The sequence below is a fragment of the Paramormyrops kingsleyae genome, chromosome 18, assembly GCF_048594095.1.
Source record: "Paramormyrops kingsleyae isolate MSU_618 chromosome 18, PKINGS_0.4, whole genome shotgun sequence".
NCBI classification, from domain to species: Eukaryota; Metazoa; Chordata; class Actinopteri; order Osteoglossiformes; family Mormyridae; genus Paramormyrops; species Paramormyrops kingsleyae.
Window position 1 is genome coordinate 3,764,964 of NC_132814.1, and position 25,251 is coordinate 3,790,214.

A 25,251-nucleotide genomic window follows, 5' to 3' on the forward strand; every position below is an offset into this window, starting at 1 on the left:
CATAACGTCACCTTCTGCCGGTCACATCTTCTCCCTGAATGGACTGACTGTTCCACAGCAGATCCGCCTTCCCGGCATATTGGCAGCGTGCATGGTGGGCGGGTGTTGCTATGTAGCGGTTTTGCAGGAGCCTAACAATGCTATCAGGGGGGGTATGCTCGTCGGCAAGTTGTTTATACCGGAGGAAAAAAAGCGGTGAGCAGGTAGAGTGGACGTGCATGCTTTAGGAAAAGGGACTAGACTGGAGTGTGATACCCTGAGACCGCTGCAGGTACGTTGCAATGCAGGTGATTGTCGTACTTCTGTTATTTCTTCCGCGGTAAGCGCCACTTTACGCGTTGTGCGGGCCCCTGGGACAGAGCGCTCCTCCCGGGGCTTTTGTGAGGGGTGCAAGCGCGCCTGCGCATCCCTTCAGGCGAAGGGTGTGCAGCGTTGGATAGAGTGACAGTCGGCCGAGATTTTAATTAGCTGTAGTCTCTTCTGACTTATTAAAGTCACCCCGATAAACTTGCATTGATGGTGTTTTGCATCATCCGAGATGCGCTACAAAAGCTTATGTATATTTTCCAAATACATGGGTGCACCACCGTGCATCTGACCTCTGAGATGAACGTTTCTGTGACGTTTACAGTAATTTTGGTTGGCAGATTAATGCATAAGATAGATATCCCTCGTTGTTTTGTGGAATGATAAGGTCCATTTGGCCGTAATAATAAGTTAATGAACTAGGGCAAAACATGTAAAGTTTGTTTATTCGTTTTAATATTCCGGATTGTTAATCATGTATGAAGCCTTATGCTGTACATCAGATTGTGTTGTACGTCTTTATTGAATACGGTTGTCCTGGTGGGCTGCAATGTATCAGCTTTCTGTCAGTCACTAGAAACGTACTCGCCGAGAATAGCGTAATTAGCGTAAAAATTTGTTCAGTCGAGCGCTGGGGAAGGCTGAAAATCTGTGCATCCTGCGCCAGGACAGGACCCTAACTGAGTACCACTGATATTTTGTAACGGAGAAATACATTCTCGCCAGAACTTTGGTTTCTGCATGACATACCGAGTAAATAAAATATTTTCATGGATTTGTAATTCTTCAGGACTGTCATTAAAACAGCCTTAAGATGATTACTGTAACCTAAGCTAAAAATGTAGAAATATCCACACCGCAGCAACTCGGGTTATTGGGTAGCCTATTTTTAGTTACAACTCCACAGCAGCATTCACGACTCGATCTTGGTGCTCCCACGATTTCCTAGTTACATACTGACACATACTCCACGCAATTTATCTTTAGGTGCGTTAAGTACACAATACATTAGGCACATATTTCTGTAAATGCTGTATAAGTTGTACTGCTAGGATGTTTTAAGTGTGCTGGGTGTTTATGGTGGGGTGCAGCTTCCTTGAGGATTTAAAGAAGATACGTACCTACCCTGAGTTACTGTCCCTTATAATATCCGTAAGCATATACACTGAATATATACTTGTGGTAAAAAAAAACGATTATATAGACAGAACCATCTGCTTGTATACTGTAGCATAACTGTAAATGGGATCAGCATCACATGACTCCAGGGGAAAGTACAGACCGTACACTACCAAATCTTTAGCCACTAGTCTCCACATTAAGCTTCCACCTCAGGGTGAGTGTGTGGAGGCTGTAACGGAAAGCTGAGATCATGATCGGTTAGCATGAGAGAAATCTGCCGTTCTGTGTCGTAATCATCCTGCCCTCGCCTCCCTTGGCTGCTCCTGTGAGCGCACTAAAACCCTATAATTTGCCCCGCAGAGATTGGCGCTCCATAAACGACCCCAGCCCGCGGTGTCTCACAGATTATGCACCATAGTTGAAGTCTTTGCAGACAAGATGGGGGAAAAGCAGTCCTCTTGTCTCTGTTTCTCTCTCTGTGTGTCTTACGGTGCACCACGAAACAGAGGACTGCGTTTGTCTGGTCAAATTTGCAGTTTAACGCTATTCTCACAGGGAAAAACACGGGAGGAAGTGTAATGTATATATTATGGGGTTTTGAGCTAATACCGTCGGCGACATAGTACTTAAACAGTTAAATAAGGATGGAAGATCATTGACAATTTTTCTCGTTTATTTCTACTTTGTTTATTTGTTTGTTTATTTCTTTATTTTTAGGCTGTTCTAACAAGTAAATTTCCCTGGTGTGGGTTCAATAAAGTCTTATCTTATCTTATCTTCGGCGAATGTGGGGCATCCTGTGCTTTTTTATATCTGTTGTTGACCCAGTCTTTCATTGTGCTGTAACTTAACTCGGAATCCCTGGAAACTTAGGGTGCGGAGCGAGATTCCCGGCACCTCTGGGATGGGACAGCGAGCTTATTCTCGCTGAAAGACAAGAGTGCCACCTCCTCCGCATCTCCCTTTGGGAACGGCAGGTGTACATTGTCCCGGACCACGAGGCTTTCTGTTGGACCCATTTAAATGCAAATTGGCCTGCCTCCTTTAATGCCATCTGCCGCTCACAGTAGGGCCAGGATGTTTGTACCCCTCCCACCCCACACCCAGTCCTGCTCGTGTGGGACAGTTACAGTTCAGTTTGGGGGCTAACTGTGGATGTAATAGATAACTGCTGAATCTGGACAAGCCAAAAAAAATGTGTGTGTGTGTGTGTTTGTGTGTGGAGCAGTCACCTCACAGCATGGGTCTGAGTCTTCTGGTCTCTCTGTACGTTCCTCTCTTCCGGCTGACAGCCCCTGCGGAGGGACCTTCTGCGCCCGTTGTTTTTTTTCGTCCGTGACGGTGTGGATTCTGGCGTAGGCGGCAGGTTGCTGGGTGTGTTTTGTGGCGTGTGCGAGGGCCTGGCCTAGCGGACATGGAGGCTCGCTTGTGATTCACTGAGACATTACTGCACATTCACTGAAACTGATAATCGGGACGCCGGCGATCATCTAAGAAAATAGCATCTGAAGGAATGTTATATTTTAGTTTTATTTTTATTTTCCAGTAAAATTAAGGATACACAAGGTTTTAAATGGAATTAGACCTATGAGCACCTACAAAATATACTAACAGGTTTCGACTTACATAAAACCACAAACCATCATGAAAAAAACCACAAAGGTTTTATTGATATTCAGAATGAAATACCTCAGTACCTGTTGCTCAAGGACTGAGTTACTGTGAAATGGAAAAAGTGACATTTCTCAAATCTGCTATTAGCATCCATCATACTGCAACGTTAAAAGAGAGTCATTTCCTCAAACAACCCCAAAGCAGCAGATCTTTAAGTCGTGCCATGAGGATAATAAGGACTTCCTGTGGTTTGGTTGGTTTGGTTCTGCCGGGAAACTGGAGATGCAGGAAGGAGTTTGTGGGCAAAGTTAATGGTGGAATTAATTTGACAGAGAGTCAGTAAGCTGTTCATCATTCCCCCAGACCAGCAGCCCCTTCTCTGGCACTGGGGTCTGTCCAAACCCCATCAGCTCAGATTTTCTGGCTTCGTAGCTATCACTTTTCACACAAAACACAATAACTGTGAGCATTTAGGCTAAATGACCCTCCCCCATTCATATTCATGTTTAACTGGGAACGTGAAAACCTGGTGCTGTGTAAGAAAGTAATAGGATTTTGTGGAGCAAGAGACACCTACTGCAAAATGCTTGTAGGCAAGGGAATGTTTGCTGGCTCATCTTTAAGTAACATAATGCAAGAAGTATGTCTCTCAGTTTCCACTTCCTGAGTTATGCTGCGGTTTGAAAGGAGATAGTTGTACTTATTGGTCTTTAATTGCATATTTGAAACCTCATTTCATCTGAATTTTTGGGGATGTGGAGACATTTTAGCAGCCTTGATGAGAACTGCCTTTTTCTATTCTGTTTTTTTTCCAAAGAAACACCGGGAAACAATGCATGGGGAAGCCTTCTCAGCTACCCTAATAATTGTCTGTTGATGATCTTATTCACTGAACTCAATCTCAATCAGTTATTCTACTGCCATAATGGATGGTTTACTGATCATTTCTTTCCACAATCAAATTGAATGTAGATGGCAGAGTGAAATAAGATCATAGGATAATCCATCTGTATCACAGATGGCGTTACACGTGCTCCAGATTCCTGCAATGAGGCTGTATCATTCATCCTGGGAAATAGATTCAGCTTGAATTGGCTTCGGAATCCTGTTTAGCGTTGTCCATCTCGTCACAGGATTTTCCACTAGCCGCACGGTAATGATGGAATGTAGTGAGGCAGCTTTTTCTGGTTTTGTTCCCCCCACTCCCATGTGTCCCCTTCTCGAATTGAATTCCAGGTTGTATTCTTAGTCATCGGAACATTGGCTTCGTGACGGTAATAGCTTTCCGCAAAATCCTGAAATTTTGCCTAGAATTGTGTGTTAGGAAATCCATGCCACTGGAAAACATTGAAAGACTGGCACACTGGGGCTCAGACAAGAGTTCATTAGGTCCATTTAGGCTTGAGTGTAATTTTTTCATATTGTCATACCATCCAGACATTATATCGCCATATACGGTATTTGATGGTATTTTCAAAAACAACAGTATTCTGAGCTATACACAACAGAGCTATACTGTATAACAGTATTTTGAAATTTTGCCAGATTAAAATTGAGTATGTTTTGGGGGGGTAGGTTCTCCATGTCATATTTTGCCAATTGGCAAATTTTATTGTCTAATTTTGTTGGCAACATTTAAAAATTCCCACAATACCATATTATCATAATGCCCACCACCCTCGTTAATTGGCTGAAGCATCCTGACCCATTCTTCCTCCCTTGCATTCAAGGTGAAGCTCCAGTTCAGGGGTCTCCAACTCCGGTTCTGGAGAGCTACTAACCAGTAGGTTTTCTATCCTACCTGGCTTCTGATGAGTCACACCTGCTCCTGGTATTTACCTGAGAACTAGTGTGGCTCATCAGAAGCCAGGTAGGATAGAAAACCTACTGGTTAGTAGCTCTCCAGGACCGGAGTTGGAGACCACTGGTCCAGTTCATCGTATGAACCTTGATTCTGAGACTCTATAGACCAGTCTAAACCAGTAATTTTTGTTATGATGACTGGCAGCTTCCTATTCACCTTCTGCTTCCTCTCCAGCTTGTTTTTTCTTTTCCTCTCCCTCCCAAGTCATCAATCATGGTGAAAATCTCAGTTTTGCCTCCTTTCCTGGTATGACATCATGGCACAGAGCCTCCTGACAAACAAAGCCATTGAACTTCAATTCTTGAAGCAGAAATGGTGATGCAGAAATCTCTGTCACGAACACTGTTGTTATTATTACAACAGATTCAAAAGCACGTCTGTAAATCCGGAATTCTTAGTATAGAAACAACTTTGCTTCCCTTAACCTCTGCTTTCAGTCAAACCATTTGGTCAGGCTGTGGAAGCTGACCGGGTGACTGACTGCACACGTCCGCACGAAGATGGCCGACAGTGGGGAGGTGGATGATAGGCCTCCTGCACCCCCACTGAGGAACACCAGCGCTATGATCGGGGCCTGCGTTAAGGACTCTACTCCACTCGGCCATGGCATCAGACCTTTGCCGCCAAACCCCGAGGATAAGAAGAGGAAGGATCGTTCAATACGCTCCATTCTCACTGGTGGGGGCGACAAGAGTGAGTTCCATGAGCTTTTGAGTGGGTCTCCTGGATTGAGAGAAAGATCACGCCTTCGATCCTTATTGAATTCCTAATGAATTTCTTTTACACTTAACATTTATGCCTTGTTAACCTGTTATATATTTAGTGGAAGCACCTATCCAGAGAACAAACAAGAGTAAAAGGAACATAATGTATTTGCTGTATCAAGAGAATGCGTGCTTTCATTCTCTTCTCATAATTTGTCAATTATGTTAAAATATTTTTTAATTAAACCTGTAGGCCCAGGTTAAAATCCTTGATATTTAATTTGAACTTTAATGTTTATTTTTTTGCTTAATGTTTTCATTTCTTGCTTTCCATTATACAGATGCTCCTCGATTTATGATGGTTCAACTTAGGATGTTACGACTTTACAGTGGTGCGATCCACTCTCAGTAGTCATCAAACCAAACTTTGATACAATTATTTATTTATCGTATCGTATTCATATTTGGCTTACGATATTTTTAATTTACAATGTGTTCATCAGAATGTAACTCCATTGTATGTCGAGACGCATCTGTACTGAAGTCATGACTATCAAGGGTCTAACTAAATGAAAAAGCTATGAAATCCTTTCAGCTTTACTAAGTTCACAGCCCTCCTCAGCATGTACCTCAGTGCTTGTGTCATCCACAGTGGATGCAGCAGTTTTTGTTAGGTGCCCCAAGTTATGCTTGCACTTCTTTTACCAGCCAATAGGAAGAAAGAGAGGCCTGAGATCTCACTGCCTTCAGACTTTGAGCACACCATTCATGTGGGCTTTGATGCGGTGACTGGGGAGTTCACTGTGAGTACCTGCTTGTGTTATTTTCAGCAGTGTGCATTTTTCTGATTCTCAATGTTAGGCAAGTTACTCACAAAAGTAATCCATTACAGACAGAAGTGGAAAGTTTCCACCTTTGTCTGTAATGGATTAATTTTACGAGAAACTTCCCCATCACTGCTGATTCTGTGTGTGCAACTATAAGTGTTCTAAGTGCTTCTAAATGTGTGTACATCCTTTCCTTGACTTTAAGCTACTGATTAGTTCTTGAAAAACCAGGAGAAAATCAGAAGACCTAAATTGAATCCATTATTCTGAACAGAAAAATTAATTGTGTTTCCAGCTCAAACCAAATCTAAATATCACCAGAACAATGAAAACAGCTTATATAAATAACAATCAACAACACTTACTTACTGTGCCAAGGAAGTTGGTGCATAATATGTTGTTTTTACACATAGTGTTTGGCTGAAAAAAATCATGGCTTGTAGCATTATTTTAGTATATTCGGTAACACTTTACATTAACTGCACTTTCATAGTGCATTCATAGAACATTCATAAGCAGCATGTCAGTATACTTAAACATGTCTTAAAGCATTGCAGTCATAATACTTTCGAGGAACAAGATATGGCAGCTGTAATATATAATATAATATAATACAATATAATATAATATAATATAATATCAAACATCATAATTTTATAATCATATAAAATTTGTTATTCATGTTTATTAAAGCTCTTACGGAATGTTAGGATGTTATAGTATACTTACATGATGCTTATGAATGTTCTACGAATACATTATGAATGCGTTATTAAGGTGCACTGAATGTTATATGAATGCATTATAAAGTGTTACTGTATATAATGCAAAGTATATAAATGTATTTATGATATATAAATGTAAAGTCTTACCATATTTTCTTTGGCTGAAAAATGTTATGTCAGTGAATTGGTCCATGAATCAAAATTCTGGTATCAGAATTCAAGATCTGTTACGTTGTGATGAAAAAAAGGGAAACCAAATTACTCTAAAGCATGATGTATATGTACCCAGGGAATGCCGGAGCAGTGGGCTCGCCTCCTTCAGACCTCCAATATCACCAAGCTGGAGCAGAAGAAGAACCCACAGGCTGTGCTGGATGTGCTCAAGTTCTATGACTCCAAGGAGACCACCAACAGCCAGAAGTACATGAGCTTCACAGGCGAGTCTCTTATAGCAGTGATTCCCAACCAGGCCCTCGGGGACCCACAGACGGTCCATGTTTTTGCTCCCTTCCAGTTCCCGGATTGTCCGGGGGTCCCTGAGGACCGGGTTGGGAAAAACTGTATTGTAAGTCCGAGACTTTAAAAACTCAGTCGGGAATCAGGCCTCAAAAGGTGTTTGCCTGTGGCTTACTGCTGTGGCAGCACATATGGTTTAGCAGTAAAGTATTAATCGATTGCTATTTAAATTTGCATTTTTAAAAAATCTCAGGATTATCTTGGGAGTATTATAGGATGCAGACAGTTTTTCAGTCGTGTCTGAATTACTCCTCTCTGTTTAGTGAATTCTCATGCTGGGTTCTGTTTTCCTTGTACAGATAAAATGCTGGATAACTGCAATTCTTTAAATGTTCTGGTAAGTTCTGGGTTGTAGAGGTGACGTAAGGGGGCTGATAAAATGGTGATAAATCTGGGAGGAGATGGATTTTGGCTACACTGTTGCAAGCATCTATGATAAGTTCCCTCCTCAAAACTGATACTGATAACGTCTCCACTCCAACTTCAACTGTACGTAGACTGCCAAGGCTACATCTGAGAACCTCTCCATCAGCACTTTCTCGGAGGATGAGGAGGACGATGATGAAGAGACCATGCCGCCGCCGGTGATCGCACCTCGGCCAGAGCACACCAAATCGGTGGGTGTCACATCGACCCTTCCACCCCCAACCTACACGGCTGTACTGTGTACCTCCATCACTCATTGTATCTCCGTTCCTGAAGCGGAGAGCCAAAATAGCTATGATTAACGTCTATCTTAATACTGATTAATAAAGCTAAAGGAGATGCAAATCTGTCGCCATGGTTTTGATGAATACAAGGAGCCCCCTCCTGACTTGACATGTTCTTTGAGAGTTTTGGAGGGTCTGAATTTGACAATATAGGATGTAATGGAAGGATGAAGAAAGGCTTAATTTTTGGCATCCCTAACCTCCTTAGAAGAAGGGCATTAATAGCATTTGCAAAGACCCCCTGTCACGTTCGGCGTAAGGCGAGCAGGGAAGCAAGCGAGCTCAGCCAAACTTACGGGTAGAATGGGGGTTTATTAGCGAACGGACGGACAGGTAAGGACATCAACGGACAATACACAATGACAGATCTGGGGAATACAGACTGAGACTCGGACTAAATACACAAGACTAGGTAACAGAACGAGCTACAGGTGGGAACACTTAGGGCGAAACAGGAGGTAATGAGGTGGGCGTGGCACACATCGGGAGCGGACGGAGCGGGGCGTGACATAACCCCCCCCCAAAGGCGCGCACACCGGGCGCGCCAGGGAGGAGGCGACGGACGGGACGAGGGAACAGGACCTGAAAGACAAAACAGAACGTCAACCAAACCCAGGGAACAGGACGGAGACGCAAAAGACGAACAGGGACGAAACGAAGGACAGGACCTGACAGAGAACAGGGAAGGCGGAGAGACAGACCCAGAAGGGAGACACAGGGGGAACACCCACAGGCGACACGAAAGGGCCAGGGGTGCCAAAAGGAGGGACAAAGGGACCAGAAGGAGAAACAGGCGGGACGAACGGAAAGGGAGGAGGAACAAGGGGAGCACGAAAAGGCCCAGGCGGGCGACGGGCAGCGGCCGGAGGGGCCGCAGGGGAGAGGGAGAAGGGAGCAGGAGGGGACCACCCAGGGACCAAGGGGACGGGACGAGGGAGTGACGGAGGGGACCAGGAGGGAGCAGGAGGGAACACCAGGGAAGGCAGGCAGGAGGGGGAAGCCGCGGCAGGCGGAGGCGCAGCCGCAGCCGGCGAAGGCGCCGTCCGACGCCAAGCCGGAGCAGGGGGGCCCGGAGGCGGCCGACCGGGAGCCGGAGGCGGGACCGAGGACCGGCACCCAGGGACCAGGGGGGGACCCGGCGGCGACCGCCGACCCCGAGGCGCAGGACCCGCAGGCAGCCACCGAGCCACAGCCAGGGGCCGAACGGGCGAGCCAGGGGGCAGGGCGGGCGGGACCCGGGCCCGACGCCTGTGTCCCCGTCCCTTACGGGACACTGACAGGCGGGGTCCTGGGGGGCGTCGGCCTTGCTGGGGTAAGGGCGAGGGAGTCATGACCTCTAATGAGGCAACAGGCGTGGCAGTCAGAGCCGCGGGCGTGGCCGCAGGCGGGGCAGCCAGAGCCGCGGGCGTGGCCGCAGGCGGGGCATCCCGAGCCGCGGGCGGGACCGGAACGGCGGCCTCAGGCGGGGCCGCGGGCGGGACCGGAACGGCGGCCTCAGGCAGGGCCGCGGGCATGAGTCCAGCAGAGGCCGCTTGGGCGGGCGCCTCGGGTGTCCGGTCAGCAGGGGGCGCCTTGGCGGGCGCCGCCAGCACGCGACCGGGAGGGAGTGCCACGGCGGGCGCCGCCATCACACGGCCAGCAGGGGGCGTAACTGTGGCCACCTCAGGCCGTTCAGGTGCTGGCAGGACAGGCAAAACAGGTAGTTCAGATGCCGGCAGGACAGGCAACACAGGTAGTTCAGGTGCCGGCAGGACAGGCAACACAGGTAGTTCAGGTGCCGGCAGGACAGGCAACACAGGTAGTTCAGGTGCCGGCAGGACAGGCAACACAGGTAGTTCAGGTGCCGGCAGGACCGGCAAAACGGGCGGTTCAGGTGCCGGCAGGACGGGCAAGACGAGCGCCGCCGTCTCGTGGTCAGCAGGGGGCGCCTTGGCGGGCACCTCCACCACGCGGCCAGCGGGGAGCGCCTCGGCGGACGCAGCCTCCACGCGGCCAGCAGGGGGCGCCTCGGCGGGCGCAACATCCACGCAGCCAGCAGGGGGCGCCTCGGCGGGCGCAGCCTCCACGCAGCCAGCAGGGGGCGCCTCGGCGGGCGCAGCCTCCACGCAGCCAGCAGGGGGCGCCTCGGCGGGCGCAGCCTCCACGCAGCCAGCAGGGGGCGCCTCGGCGGGCGCAGCCTCCACGCGGCCAGCAACCGGGACTGCAGGCAAGCCAGGCGGGTCAGGCGGGTCAAGCAGGACAGGCGAGTCGGGCTGGACAGGCGAGTCGGGCTGGACAGGCGAGTCGGGCTGGACAGGCGGGCAAAGGGGTGCTGCAGGCGGATCGGCGGCGGCAGCAGGCAGTGCAGCCGCGGGCAGATCGGCGGCGGCAGCAGGCAGCGCAGCCGCGGGCGGATCGGCGGCGGTAGCAGGCAGTGCAGCCGCGGGCAGATCGGCGGCAGCTGCGGCAGGCGGTGCCGCGGGCAGAGAGGCGGCAGCGGCAGGCAGTGCAGCCGTGAGCAGATCGGCGACAGCAACCGCAGCAGCAGGCGGTGCCGCGGGCAGAGCGGCGGCATCAGCAGCAAGCGGTGCCGCGGGCAGAGCGGCGGATGCTACAGCAGGCGGTGCCGCAGGCAGAGCGGCGGCAGCTGCAGCAGGGTCCGGACCATGCAGGTCCGGAGGCGGCAGGAGGGGTGCCGAGCGCGCAGGCGCCTTCCCTTTAAGGGCTCTCGGGACCCGGGGAATAGCGTCTCTTACGGCGCGGATACCTCCGACGCCCAGACGCTCCAGCCGGTAATAGTACGCCTCCATCGGAGGTGGCTTCTCCGGATGGAGGCGGGCCAGGCTGGTAGTGGCGGTGTCATCCCAGGCGGGGAGGAGAGTGCAGGCTCCCAGGTAGAGCGTGGGAGTCGCCTCCGGCTCTTCCTCTCCTCGCTCGGTGAGCCGGCGCTGTAGCCGACGGAGGCATTTCCGGGCTTTCGTCAGCGGGTAATGCTGTCCGGGCGGGCGCTCCTCTTGAAGCAGGTCCCGGCCCCGGCTAGCCAGCTCCATGGCTACCGGGTCCTCCAGGACCTCTGGCTGGGATTGCCAATACACGAAAGTTTGCAGCAGTCCGAGCCGGTGGTGCTCGGACTGCTGCTTCGTGCTTTCGGAGAGATCTGTCATTCTGTCACGTTCGGCGTAAGGCGAGCAGGGAAGCAAGCGAGCTCAGCCAAACTTACGGGTAGAATGGGGGTTTATTAGCGAACGGACGGACAGGTAAGGACATCAACGGACAATACACAATGACAGATCTGGGGAATACAGACTGAGACTCGGACTAAATACACAAGACTAGGTAACAGAGAACGAGCTACAGGTGGGAACACTTAGGGCGAAACAGGAGGTAATGAGGTGGGCGTGGCACACATCGGGAGCGGACGGAGCGGGGCGTGACACCCCCCCACCAGTTACACATATTCTGCCCCTTAAGCTGTCTTTCCCCTACTGTCCCCCATGCACACACACACACACACACACACACATTTGGAAGGAGTGAGGATGAGATTCGTTAAGTGTATTATGTAGATTGTCCAGAAATTAGGAGACGTGGGTGATTTTTTGTTTTTACCATTTCCATATTAATTGATCTGGTGTAGAAGCCATTTTGTCCCGGTCTTAATCCAGAACCTATATACTTGCAAACCGCACACCGGAGGACTGATATTAACACAGTTTGTGTGATTTATAGGAATGCCTTTGAAAATGAAAGAGCGATGGCTGCTGTGAGCTGTCACAGGAGGGCAAGCAGAGGGTGCATCCCCTGCGGATTAAGTTACGCACCTTTCAGCCCTTTCTTTGTATCACATTAAAAAAGCAGAAGATGACTCTAATGCCGAAATTCACCCAGCGAATCAATTTAACGTTCCAGGAATCCAAGAAACAGATGTAATTTGTTTAACAAGATTTCAGACTTTGCTGGCAGGGCTGCCGTCACATCCGAGGCCTGATTTCTACGCGGTGAAGGAGTGGTGTTCACTGAGCAGCACATGGGGAAGCTTGTAATGATGTAATTATTGCCATCAATATCAGCGTCATTGTTTTTTTTATTACTTCACTGATGCAGCTTCGGAAGTTTTTTGCATTTCGGCTTTTTGTGCAGCGTCGAAATTTAGGTTATGGTGCCTTCTGTGGAGGTGCAGCAGAGGAACAGCCAGGGACATTTTGTCACGCAAAATACCCAGATCCAGCCCAAGGCATAAGCAAACTAGGGCCCCGGCAGAATCTGGGCCCCTGCCCCAGGGAAAATGGAACAATCGATCCGCATGGCAGATTTTACCATCAGAAACCCCCCCCCCCCCTCCAAATCTTGCTTAGGCCAACCCTGAACATACTTATTGGTCCTTCTGATTGTGCAGAGTAACATTTCGTCCAATTACCACTTCATCAGTCTTCACTCATCCTGCCGCTCCAGCTCAGTGGTTTCCCCACTTGACAGTTTCTGGTTCAGAATGATGCCTAATGGTGGCGGAAATATTTACCGAACAATGGCGTATTATAGCCTGTGGCTGCTGTATTTGCACAGATATACACCCGGTCTGTGGTCGAGCCCACGCCTCTCACCAAAGACGCCGCGACTTCGCCCACATTGCCCACCCCGGAGACCAGCAGTCCTGCCCCGGCACCGTCTTCCTCCTCACCCTCGGTGTCGGCCCAGCAGCCACGAGCCATGGACAAAGCCCGCAGGAAGAAGATGTCCGATGAGGAAATCCTGGACAAACTACGTGAGTGTCTTCAGTTTGCAGTGACATACATGAGTTTTGGGTGGTGTCCATATTGTAAGTCCAACACGTTCTTCTCATTATAACCATTCACATTCTCAGAAGCTTAAAAGTGTGCCAGTATAGATTTCCTCTATGTTTTTGTCTCCTCATGGGTATCACCTTGATCTGTGTCCCTTTAAAAAAATGCATCTGCTATAATTAAATTGGTGCTTCCACTCAAAATCCTGCAGTGGAATTTTTTGTCCAATTTTGAGCCACATGTAAAGTAACCCTTTTGCAGTGTGTTGTTGTCGCCCTCTGCTGGCCACAGCTGGTGTTGAGCAACTGAACCAGTTTTGCAGTGTCTTACGCTAATGCTTTAGGGTGGCATGTCTGGGATTATAGGCTTCCATCATTGCAGTTTTAGGATGGGAAAAAGTGGCCACACCATCCTCAGGGTCAAAAGTGGGATAAACTGGGATTTATGGTTCTTATCGTAATCTGGAGCCCCGTTCAGTCATAATCTTCCTTCCTTTTCCCTGGAGATTGTTCTCCACTGTACCCCAGGTGACCCCTTTCTTACCACCTTTTTTCATTTTATCTCTCAGGCAGCATAGTTAGTGTGGGAGACCCCAAGAAGAAGTATACTCGCTTTGAAAAGATTGGACAGGGGTATGTATCCAAACACACTTTACTGTTTTTACACTGTAACATTCATAAAGAAGCATCGTCAGGTCGTTGCTTCAGCCATCATCAGGTCGTTGCTTCAGCCATCATCAGGTTGTTGCTTCAGCCATCGTCAGACAGTTGCTTCTAAGCCCAAGTCCCTAACCATCATTCCTCCCGCTGGTCTCAGTGTGTATATTAATCACATAAAGCAAATTTTTCCCACAAACTCATTCAAATTAAACCAAGCAAAACCATTTTCTGTTATGAAGACTCAGTGTTTGTCTAGTTAACGACCCACAATGGCAAACCTCCAGTGCTGGTTCAATTCTCCTCTCTTTCACAGAGCATCAGGAACAGTTTACACCGCCATAGACATTGCCACAGGACAAGAGGTACTGTCGCATGTTTGTGAATGGGCCGTATCCCCTATTGGTAAAAAATAAGATGACAACCACTATGAATATGGCAACTTGGATAAAGTCAACGTACTTCAGGGAAGCCAGCTTCTTGAAGCACTATTTCTCAGCTACAGTTGCTATGACATTGAGATTTTGATTCTTTAAACACTTAGTTACAACACGGATGACAGTAGCCACCTATTACGTTTGCCTGGTCAACCTTAAATGTGTCCAATTTCCGACTATTAGGACATAGTGTTATTTTTGTGCTCTTCTAACAAAAGCAACAAATCGTTTTTTTCCTCTGTACTTTGTGAAGAACCATTATTTGTTGTCACTTGTTGCATTTCTTCTCTTAATGTAACACACAGGTTTAATTCCATTAGTTCCTGCTAAATACAGATCATGATTATTAGGAACGCATGGCTCTGAACCTCAGATTGTTGCGTTGCCTGTTTCATCGGGTTCCTCGCTTTGTCTCCAGGTGGCCATCAAGCAGATGAACCTGCAGCAGCAGCCCAAGAAGGAACTGATCATTAACGAGATCCTGGTGATGAGGGAAAACAAAAACGCCAACATTGTCAACTACCTGGACAGGTACCATTTGCTAGCTTACCTCTGTTCACCTTTATCAGCTTAGCTTGTTTGCAAGAAGAGTGGAATGTTCATGAAGCAGTTACTGTAAGTTCACACTGGCCTGTGTTGCATCCCTGCCTTTAGTTACTTGGTAGGGGATGAGCTCTGGGTGGTGATGGAGTACTTGGCTGGAGGCTCCCTAACTGACGTTGTAACTGAGACCTGCATGGATGAAGCACAGATTGCTGCCGTGTGTCGAGAGGTGAGTAAATGATAAACAACTTCTTAGGGCCCATGCCAGAGTTCTGCACTGGGGCCTACTAGTGATCTGCAGGGATGGGAACAAGTCATTCCTTGGCGAGTCTTAGTCAAGCCTCAAGTCAAAACATTGCAGTCCGCCAAGTCTCAAGTCATTTGCCCTCAAATCTAATGCAAAGTCCAAGTCATTTCATAATTTTTGCTGTCAAGTCACAAGTCATAAAATTTGTGACCCGAGTCCAAGTCGAGATGTGAATCATATAACTTGAGTCCTTCCTGTGTCGGTTTTTTTAACGCTTAGTGATTAAAACTTGTTCCAGCAATAACCTGCCACTGTACATCAGAGGATACGTACTTTATAGGGAGAGATAGGGGACCACGGTTTGAAAAGAGTCTCCACTCACGGTTTTCCTCACACAGTTTTTATGTCCATGTACATGCAGGGAGTGATGCATCTTTCCAACAAACTATCTCAGGAGACCTTACATTCAGCCAACTAAGAATGCAGACTGCAGAGAATTAATATACACAGAAATTATACAATTAACATTATGGTATACAGAGGGGGACTATAATCCTTCTTGAGTCATTGTCCGAGTTCCAAGGGCAGTGGTATATTAATGGTTAGGGAAGTGCACATGTAATTGAAAGCTTGCTAGTTCGAATCCCCGACCAGCAAAGCACCACTAAAGTACCCTGAGCAAGGTATCACCCCCAAGCACTGCTCCCCAGGTGCTGAATTAGCTGCCTCTTGCTATGTCACGATGTCACATGTGGGTTAAATGCAGAGAACACATTTCATTGTTGTGTACTGTGTGCTGTGGTGTGTCAACAATGACCAATGATTACCTAATTCTCAAGTTCTTAAGTCCATCCAAGTCTTTCCATGAGTTTTGCCAAATTGAGTCACAAGTCATCAAATTTCGAGTTGCAAGTCAATGACTTGAGTCTGTACTTTGAATTCCACTCTAGGGACTTTCTTTTCTCTCCACTGAAGTCTGCAGCAGGGCAGTGCACTAGGGGCCCACAGTGTCATGTGTTCAGTGTCATTGCCCGTTTTCTGATTCTGTCGTCCTCTGGTTTCTGCAGTGTCTGCAGGCCCTGGAATTCCTACACTCGAACCAGGTGATCCACCGGGACATCAAGAGTGACAATATACTGCTGGGCATGGACGGCTCCGTCAAGCTCAGTGAGTCCACTTCCTGTCCTCACTGTACCGCAGTCCTCTTAGTGCTGTGCTTTTCCTCTGCGGGATTTTGCTGAGAAGACATCACATGCACAGCAACAAAAAAACAAGATAAAACCCAAATGATACAGTCTCTCACTGGTAGTGGATTAGCATTCTTGTGCAGAAAAAGCAGTTTAATATTGTTGCCTCCAGAGGGCAACATTGAGACAAGCTCTTAATTCTTGTGGCTTATGAAATTCAGCAATGTGAAATTTCTGCAGTAGTTAGTGTTTACTGAACAGCGCTCTCTGTCTGTTCCTTTGTGCAGCGGACTTCGGCTTCTGTGCCCAGATCACCCCTGAGCAGAGCAAACGCAGCACCATGGTGGGCACGCCCTATTGGATGGCCCCTGAGGTTGTGACCCGGAAGGCATATGGGCCCAAGGTGGACATCTGGTCCCTGGGCATCATGGCCATCGAGATGGTGGAGGGGGAGCCTCCATACCTCAACGAGAACCCACTGAGGGTGAGGGGAGGACTGGGGATTGGCTGGCAGGTTGTCATAGCAACCACAACTTTCCCATCACTGGTTGTTTGTTATGTAAACAGAGAGATGCAGATCCTCACAGATCAGAATATGTAAGAGGTCTGTCTCCCAGCACAAAAACACTTTGGTGTCTTCATTACCAATTAAAATCAAAAGGGTCTAAAACTCATCAAAAACACATTTCCCAGGCACATCAGCACCTGTTTCATTTAATGGTGTTTTTTTTTGTTAGCCCAGCTGTACTTTTTGTAATTTGTATGAGGGGACAAACAAATTCTGGTCCTATTGATGTGCTTCTGCCACTAAGGAATATTTTGGGTGGGTGAGGGGGGAGGGGGTAGTAATGTCGAACGAGGCCCTAGATTCCAGGATGGCTCTGTTGACATTGAGGGCTTCCTGGAGACCCATGTTGCTGTAAGAGCTTGCAGATGTTATGTTTACTAGTGTTTGGTGATATTTTGCAAGAAAACACTCAGAACTATAAACTATTTCTAACTGTTTGGTGTGTGATAAGAATACAAATGAAAACATCTTGAAACAATTATGTTTTTCTCACCATAAAATTAAGTGTTTTTAGAGAAACCTTCGATATCTGTCTTCAGCCAACAACTCGAAAATGCAGGTTCTCTGGAAATGAAATGATGCTTTGTGCATTTTCTTGAGTACAGCTACACTGGAATGCTACTCTTTGCTTGTCCCATCTTCTTTACATTAAACACACACACAGAGAGAAATTTGGGGTCTGAGTGCAGGGTCAGGCCATTTATCCAGAGTCAGGCCACCCTTGGAGCATTTCGGGGTTAAGGGTTCAACAAGAATGTGATTCTTCGTCCAAAGATGGGATTTGACCCAGCAACCTTCCAGTTATAGACAAAGAGGCCTGACTAAACCACACACTGCACAACCCGGTGAAATTCTTATCCCAGAGTTGCAGGGTGCGGGACAGGTTTATCAGGAAATAGGACAAACAATAATGCAATATAAGAAAAGACTATCCTCCTTGGAAGATGTCTTGCCACTGTGATACTTTTGGGATGTCTTCTGTCCATTTATTGTTCAGTGTCCCCCCCACCATTTCCACTCCGTAGGCGCTGTACCTCATCGCCACCAATGGCACACCAGAGCTGCAGAACCCAGAGAGGCTGTCCAGTGTCTTCCGAGACTTTCTAAAACGCTGTCTGGAGATGGATGTGGAAAGGAGGGGCTCGGCCAAGGAGCTCTTGCAGGTGAATTCACCAGGACCTAAAGGATGCTGGGAAAAGCTGAGCTGACTCTCACAGGCACAGTCTTCCTCCAAGTTCATCCCTAACATGATTTCATACAAAAACGAGAAGAGTGTCTCAATAAAGATGCATATTCATTACTGTAGTTTCCACATTAACACCACGGGGTTATTCATTGTATTCCCTGGACCCGGAATACATAAGGTTTTAGAACCTGCCAACTGCCACCACTGCAGGCACACAACTCCCCAGAAGGTTTTTTACAGATTTTTTTTCAAGCTCAGACAAGTTGCACGGGTAAATCTGGAACTGAGAACTGAGACAAATCATACAAAAATTGAAGCAACACTGCTTAGTAACAGCAATTAGTAGGGTGACTACAGAAGATGCTTGATCTTGTGAGCATGATAACTCGAAAAGTATTTGACTGAGCTTATTACAATTAGACAAATTTCATTCTGAAACAAATTGTACCAAAACTGAAATGGCACTGTTTTGTGGCATCAAAAAGAAGAGTGACTGTTGGAGAAAGTGTCTAGGGGGGTTAGAGATTGTAGACGTTGGAGGGTATGGGAGGAGCAGGAATTAGATGGGGGGTGAGGGGGCAACCAGGGAATACATACGGTGTGTCCGAAATCGCGCACTTGCGTCAGTGCACTGAGATGTAGTGCGTAGTGCTCACTGCGCACTTCCTTCTGTAGTTCACACTACCATGGGTAAGTGCTGTCCTAAAAAGAACACTAACGTTTTGCACTTAACGGAAGTGATGGACTAGCATTTGATCGCGATTCTGGAGGTTCAATAACAACGAGTAACATTTACAAACTCCTGGAGCCGACACCTTATCGTGGTGGAGAGGTTTGCGTGTTCCAATGATCCCAGGAGCTAAGTTGCCTGGGGCTTTAAGCCCCTGGGCCCCGGGGGTGGATGAGATCCGCCCGGAGTTCCTCAAGGCTCTGGATGTTGCGGGGCTGTCTTGGTTGACACGCATCTGCGGCATTGCTTGGACATCGGGGGCGGTGCCTCTGGATTGGCAGACCGGGGTGGTGGTCCCCATCTTTAAGAAGGGAGACCGGAGGGTGTGTTCCAACTATGGGGGGATCACACTCCTCAGCCTCCCTGGTAAGGTCTATTCGGGGGTGCTGGAGAGGAGGGTCTGTCGGATAGTCGAACCTCGGATTCAGGAGGAGCAGTGTGGTTTTCGCCCTGGCCGTGGAACAGTGGACCAGCTCTATACTCTCGGCAGGGTCCTGGAGGGTGCGTGGGAGTTTGCCCAACCAGTCTACATGTGCTTTGTGGACTTGGAGAAGGCATTTGACCGCGTCCCTCGGGGAGTCCTGTGGGGAGTGCTCTGGGAGTACGGGGTGCCGGACTGCCTTATAAGGGCTGTTCGGTCCCTGTACGACCGGTGTCAGAGCTTGGTCCACATTGCCGGCAGTAAGTTGGACTCGTTCCCGGTGAGGGTTGGACTCCGCCAGGGCTGCCCTTTATCATCGATTCTGTTCATAACCTTTATGGACAGAATTTCTAGGCGCAGCCAGGGCATTGAGGGTGTCCGGTTTGGTGACCTCAGGATTGGGTCTCTGCTTTTTGCAGATGATGTGGTTCTGTTGGCCTCATCAGACCGTGACCTTCGGCTCTCACTGGAACAGTTCGCAGCCGAGTGTGAAGCGGCTGGAATGAAAATCAGCACCTCCAAATCCGAGACCATGGTCCTCAGTCGGAAAAGGGTGGAGTGCTCTCTCCAGGTCGGGGAGGAGGTTCTTCCCCAAGTGGACGAGTTTAAGTATCTCGGGGTCTTGTTCACGAGTGAGGGAAGGATTGAGCGGGAGATCGACAGGCGGATCGGTGCGGCGTCAGCAGTGATGCGGGCGCTGCATCAGTCTGTCATGGTGAAGAAGGAGCTGAGCCAAAAGGCAAAGCTCTCGATTTACCGGTCGATCTACGTTCCTACCCTCACCTATGGTCATGAGCTGTGGGTAGTGACCGAAAGAACGAGATCTCGAGTGCAAGCGGCCGAAATGAGTTTTCTCCGCAGGGTGGCTGGGCTCTCCCTTAGAGATAGGGTGAGGAGCTCGGTCATTCAGGAGAGACTCAGAGTAGGGCCGCTGCTCCTCCGCATTGAGAGGAGCCAGATGAGGTGGCTCGGGCATCTGCTTAGGATGCCTCCTGGACACCTCCCTGGTGAGGTGTTCTGGGCATGTCCCACTGGGAGGAGGCCCCGTGGAAGACCCAGGACCCGAGGCGTTCCCAGGCCAGCCGAGAGACATAGTCCCTCCAGGACTATGTCTCTCGGCTGGCCTGGGAACGCCTCGGGATCCCCCCAGAGGAGCTGGAGGAAGTGGCCGGGGAGAGGGAAGTCTGGGTTTCCCTGCTGAGACTGCTTGCCCCCGTGACCCGACCTCGGATAAGCGGAAGTAAATGGATGGATGGATGGATGGAACATAGAACACTTATAACATGTATAACCTATCTACGAACGCCTAACCAGCTAAAAACTGCTAACATTTACTGTACGTGTGCGAACTCTTCTAAGTCGATATAATCGCAAACTCAAATTATCCATAACTGTCGTCAGAGAGTGACAGGCTACACACCGCAGTATACATCAGTAAAATAATTTTATTAACGTTACTTACATTTATATGAATGTCCGCCATTATTCAACTCTGAAATCTTGCCGAAAGTCCCTCCCCTTCTGCTACGTAGTCAAAATGCGAGTAGTGTCCATCGTTCTGCACTGCGTTTTCTGGCCGTTTTCAGTGCACCATCTGGGTACTTTCAATTTTACTGACACAATTTTAGCTTAGTTGTCAGTGTTACCCCTGATTTACACTGGATGCATATCCGCTGCGGTGCGTTTCCGACACGGCAGCCGCAGGCAATCGCCGCCAATAAAGTCAATGCATCAGTTTACACCAGATCCGCTGCGTTGCGTCTCCGCTACATCTCTGTTCCGTCACGCGTCCGGCAGATGCGCATCATGTCTATTTTTGACGGATACGGATCAAGAACGCAACACAGAGCGCATGCGCCAATTCTCCGTCACATCATAGACGAGGAAAAATTAATTTTGGAGGTGGAGAAACACGGAATTGTGTACTACCCCAGACATCCTTTTTACAAGGATAATAGTAGAAAGGAGAAGGCGTGGAGTTAAACTTCAGAAGTTTTGGGATTTGACGATAAGTTGAATCTTCCAATTAACTATGTATATACTTGATTTTTAATGAAAGTAACCTGTACTGTGAAGTACTTGTAAACTCCTAATAAAGTGTTCAGTAACCTATATGGGAGTGACACATAATTTTACCCATAGAAACATAGATACATGTTATGTTAAATGTTATTCTCCCGTGGTCATGTGATCTCGCAAACCAGCGGCGCGCCAGATGAGATACGGACCACAAACGCATCCAGTGTGAATTGGCGGACGGCCTCGGACGGAATGGGAACGCAGCGCATTCGCACCGCAGCGGATACGCATCCAGTGTAAATCAGGGGTGAGCGCACTACGCCCTAAAATCGCGCACTAAAAGTGCTCAAGTGCGCGATTTCGGACACACCCATTCTCATTCTGACAGGATCTAGTTAAATTGTGCAGTAAAGCTGTCAGCCTTGTAATAAAGTTCTAGCACACATTTTCCAGTTGTAGGCATGGTGCTCTCAAAATCAGACCTCAGAGAGTTCCCAAAGCATGGTGATCTTTCTGCAATTAGGATGTTCTTAGGCTGTGTCAGCCAGGTATTGGTTGAGTCTGCTGCTAATTAGACATTAGGTACCCAATGAGAAGGCAGCAATGAGAAACTGTAAGCTTAGTGCTTAGCTCTCAGAGTAGGATTTGTCAGGCCTGCTGTGGATTGCAAGGTGTATTGTCAGTCTAGGTCTGTTTCTGGTCTGCATCAGAGGATCTCAGTCATTAACCTTTACTTGTAAGCTGCACACATTGTATGTGTGTCTGAATCCTGACCATTGTGCAGGCATTTAGTGTGATTTCCTTCCAGATTCACATACATACATTGTGCACAGAATTAGTAGGCAGGTACTATTCCTGGAGATAATTTTAAGACAAAGTTGGACAGACATAAAAATGAATTGAGAAGTTTTCTTTTGATCCAAGAAAATTTACTTAGAGAGAAAATGTTACATTAGACTTTCACAAAAAAATTAATAAAAGAAAAGCACTTTATAATCAGTGTGCACAATTATTTGGCATTCAGAAACTAAGTGGATTTTCCCTCTTCACCATAAACAGAAATAATAATTAATAATAAGAAATATTTTTTGTTATTCAGTATATATAACGAATAATGGTCTACTTCACCACGTTTAGTGTTCTGTACAGCCACCTTCCTTCTCAATGACCATCATGAGCCTGTTCTCCATTGAACCAGTCAGGTTTTTGATTTGATCCCATCTATTATTAGCTGAGGCAGCTAGGACCGCTTCCCAGATACAGCTCTGAGAAATGTACTGCTTGCCTTCTTGGTAAATCTCATTCTTTAGTAAGGCCCAGTAGTTCTCAAAGAGGGTTAAGTCAGTCGATGAAGGGCCTCGTCATAATTCAGTCACCTTCCAAGCCTTTCTAAGCCAATCTATGGAATACTTTGGTGCATGGGAAGGGGCATTGTGCTGCATGAATCATCTGCAGCCAGAAAGGTCTGAAAGGTTCATCACTGATAATTGTGGCCCCCTATCATCTCCTGCACCACCGTGAAGAAGGTGTCCATCCGCTGGCCCATCCATCTGCTCCATCAAGAGTCACTTTCATCTCGTCTGTCCACAAAAACCTTTGTAACATCAGTCTTGACGTGACGTGTCTGTGTCCATTCTTAATGTTTTACCTTGTGCACCATATTGAGGAGGTCATGTTTCAGCCTTCGTGACCGTAGCGATGTCACGCAGTACACTGCACTTAGTACTTCCGGAGATTCTGTTCAGATTGCAGTTTTGAAAAATTATGACACTTGATGCTAAAGGGTTTCTGGAAGTCTCCCCTTGAATCTGGCACAGACCTTTGGCAGTTAATTTGTTGTCTTCTCTTTAAATGCTTCTTTAGTCCTCTTTGGCTGTTGGCCACAAAACACTTGATTATACGGTGATCATGTTTCAAAAGTCTGGTAATTTCAATTGTTTTGCATTCCTCTGACTGGCACTTTGCTATGTTGTTTTTCGTCTGCTGTCTTTAAGGTCCTTTTTTGGCCCATTTTAACAGTAATAATAATTTGCTTAATAATTCTGCGCAAGAAAGTATCTATGTTTTCCTGTTTTTCTGCAACCAGAAAGTACTCAGACCAAATACTGAACCTGCTCTGCTTTCAAACAGTTCACTCTTAATTAGAGATTCATCTGGACTGAAAATATTGGTCAGAAAAGAGGACACACTTGCCTAATAATTTTGCACACAGAGTAATATTGCCTGGTGGATAGATTTACATGAACCATTTTACACAGATTTTAGTTTTACTTATAAGTCATACAAGTATAAATCTTATTTATACTTATATGAAGACGTGTCTCTGCAAAGAATTCAAGAGGAATCCTGCCTCTCTGTCCCTGTAGCTCGACCTTTAATGCATTGTACTCAATATGTAGCAGTCTTGGGGTCGAATCCCAGGGCAAACATATAAATTGATGACCTTTCCTTGCAGTGTAAGATGCTAAAAAAAGTGTCCAAAAAAGATGTCTGGATTCGCTCCCACAGTGCCTTATGCTCCATGTGTGATAGCAGACACTCTGGTGCCTATTAGTGACTTTTGCCCATTTCCTCCTCTATCCCCAGCACCGTTTTCTGAAGGGGGCAAAACCCCTGTCCAGCCTCACCCCCCTCATTCTGGCCGCCAAGGAAGCAACCAAGAACAATCGATAGATGCATCTTCCCCGGACTGGCTGTCCTGTTCTCCTCCCCCCCCCCAGTGAAGGCCCCTCTGCGGGTCTCCCCCAGTCTCATTTGCAGACTTCCCGCACCCAGTTGCCAAACGGCAGACGAAAACAAGCCACTGATCTTCGAAGGGACCTCGTTGCCATGGGAACCCCATTGCATTTCCTCTTTGGGGTCCTGAGCTAGGATGATATATTTTAATATTGAATGGTTATTTGGCATAATAGCAGTTGTTCCTACTGTAGCTCTGCAATTTCACAGGTACAAATGATGAATAGATTTTCTTTTGCTATATTCAGGTTTTGGCTTTTTTTGTCCTCTTGCTATTTTTACATCTGCATTGCAACAAAATTAAAAAGATCAGAATTAGTACTCTATATTTATAGGATATTCACTATATAAATCCTATTTAATATTGATTTTATTTTGCATAAGGTGTATCAGTCTGTGCTAATGTGTGTTAACGGATGTTGCTTTTTGTTTATATCAGTGGTTCTCAAACATTTTGTCTGGAGATCCCCCCCCCCCAAAAAAGAAACAATTCACTGATCCAATAGCACATGCTCTGTTTCAGGGGTAATCCACTATTTGTCCTTGAGGTCCACACAGCGACACAAAGCCAAGGTCTGGGGGCGAGTGTCTCCAAAATAAAATACGCCAGTGCTAAAACTTGCTAACGGATTGTTTGCTATATTAATTAATGGGGGGAGGAGAAAAAAATGGTTATAAACTTGTTTGGAAAATCATCTCGTGACCCCTCCCAATTATTCAGCGAGCCCCTCCCCCACTAAGGTTCATGACTCACAATTTGAGAACCACTGCATTATGCTGTCCGATTCACTTTAGCTGTATCAATACTCCCAGCAGAATTCTAAATAATAATGTCCTGGGTGGCAATTAACTTTTGGGGGTGGGAATGTCATTACCTTGCCAAAAAAAATTTCAAGTACTGAGATGCAGAACTCCCACCATCGTATTTATTCAGTGGACAATGCTGGTTTGGTTGCACTGTTTCTGTTTGCAGTTGGAATTTGACAGTAGAAAGTCATATTTTATGTATATCAATTCCTAAATTATTTATTCATAATAATACTGTTTACAGACATAAGACACCGAATAAACATCCCTGTTTTTTCCCTGGGTAACTGATTATGAATGTATTTGTATTGTGTCTGAATTTGGTGATGGTGATACATTTTAATTCTGATATGAATGACAAAAATCAGAGGCTCAGCTCAGATTTCCTCTGTGATCTTTGGAGGCTTTTCCCCACCCTCCCACCCCCCAGTCATCACAGAGATGCCACCTTGCAGCTGGACTACCTGAATCTCCAAGTGATTCCCTGCATCGCAGCTGCTGGCTCTCAAACCCAGTGTCTCAATATTCAGGTTGTTGGAAGCGATCTGCTTATCAAGTCAGGAGCA

General features: G+C 47.2%; 1 protein-coding gene across 2 annotated transcripts; it reads left to right on the forward strand.

The window, feature by feature from the left end:
- On the forward strand, positions 1-24,977 carry LOC111842626 (serine/threonine-protein kinase PAK 1-like). Of its 2 annotated transcripts, none has more exons than XM_023809463.2 (15): positions 1-287; positions 5,344-5,599; positions 6,319-6,413; positions 7,452-7,599; positions 7,978-8,015; positions 8,176-8,295; positions 12,931-13,129; positions 13,717-13,780; positions 14,121-14,169; positions 14,660-14,772; positions 14,896-15,013; positions 16,099-16,198; positions 16,506-16,702; positions 17,812-17,949; positions 23,729-24,977. In XM_023809463.2, the coding sequence occupies exons 2-15, from the start codon at positions 5,407-5,409 to the stop codon at positions 23,813-23,815; spliced, it is 1,659 nt and encodes a 552-aa protein (XP_023665231.1). In that variant the 5' UTR covers positions 1-287; positions 5,344-5,406; the 3' UTR covers positions 23,816-24,977. The 2 variants fall into 2 exon arrangements, with proteins under 2 accessions (XP_023665231.1, XP_023665222.1); XM_023809454.2 differs by having other exon boundaries at positions 2-271.
- The last annotated feature ends 274 nt before the right edge of the window (positions 24,978-25,251 follow it).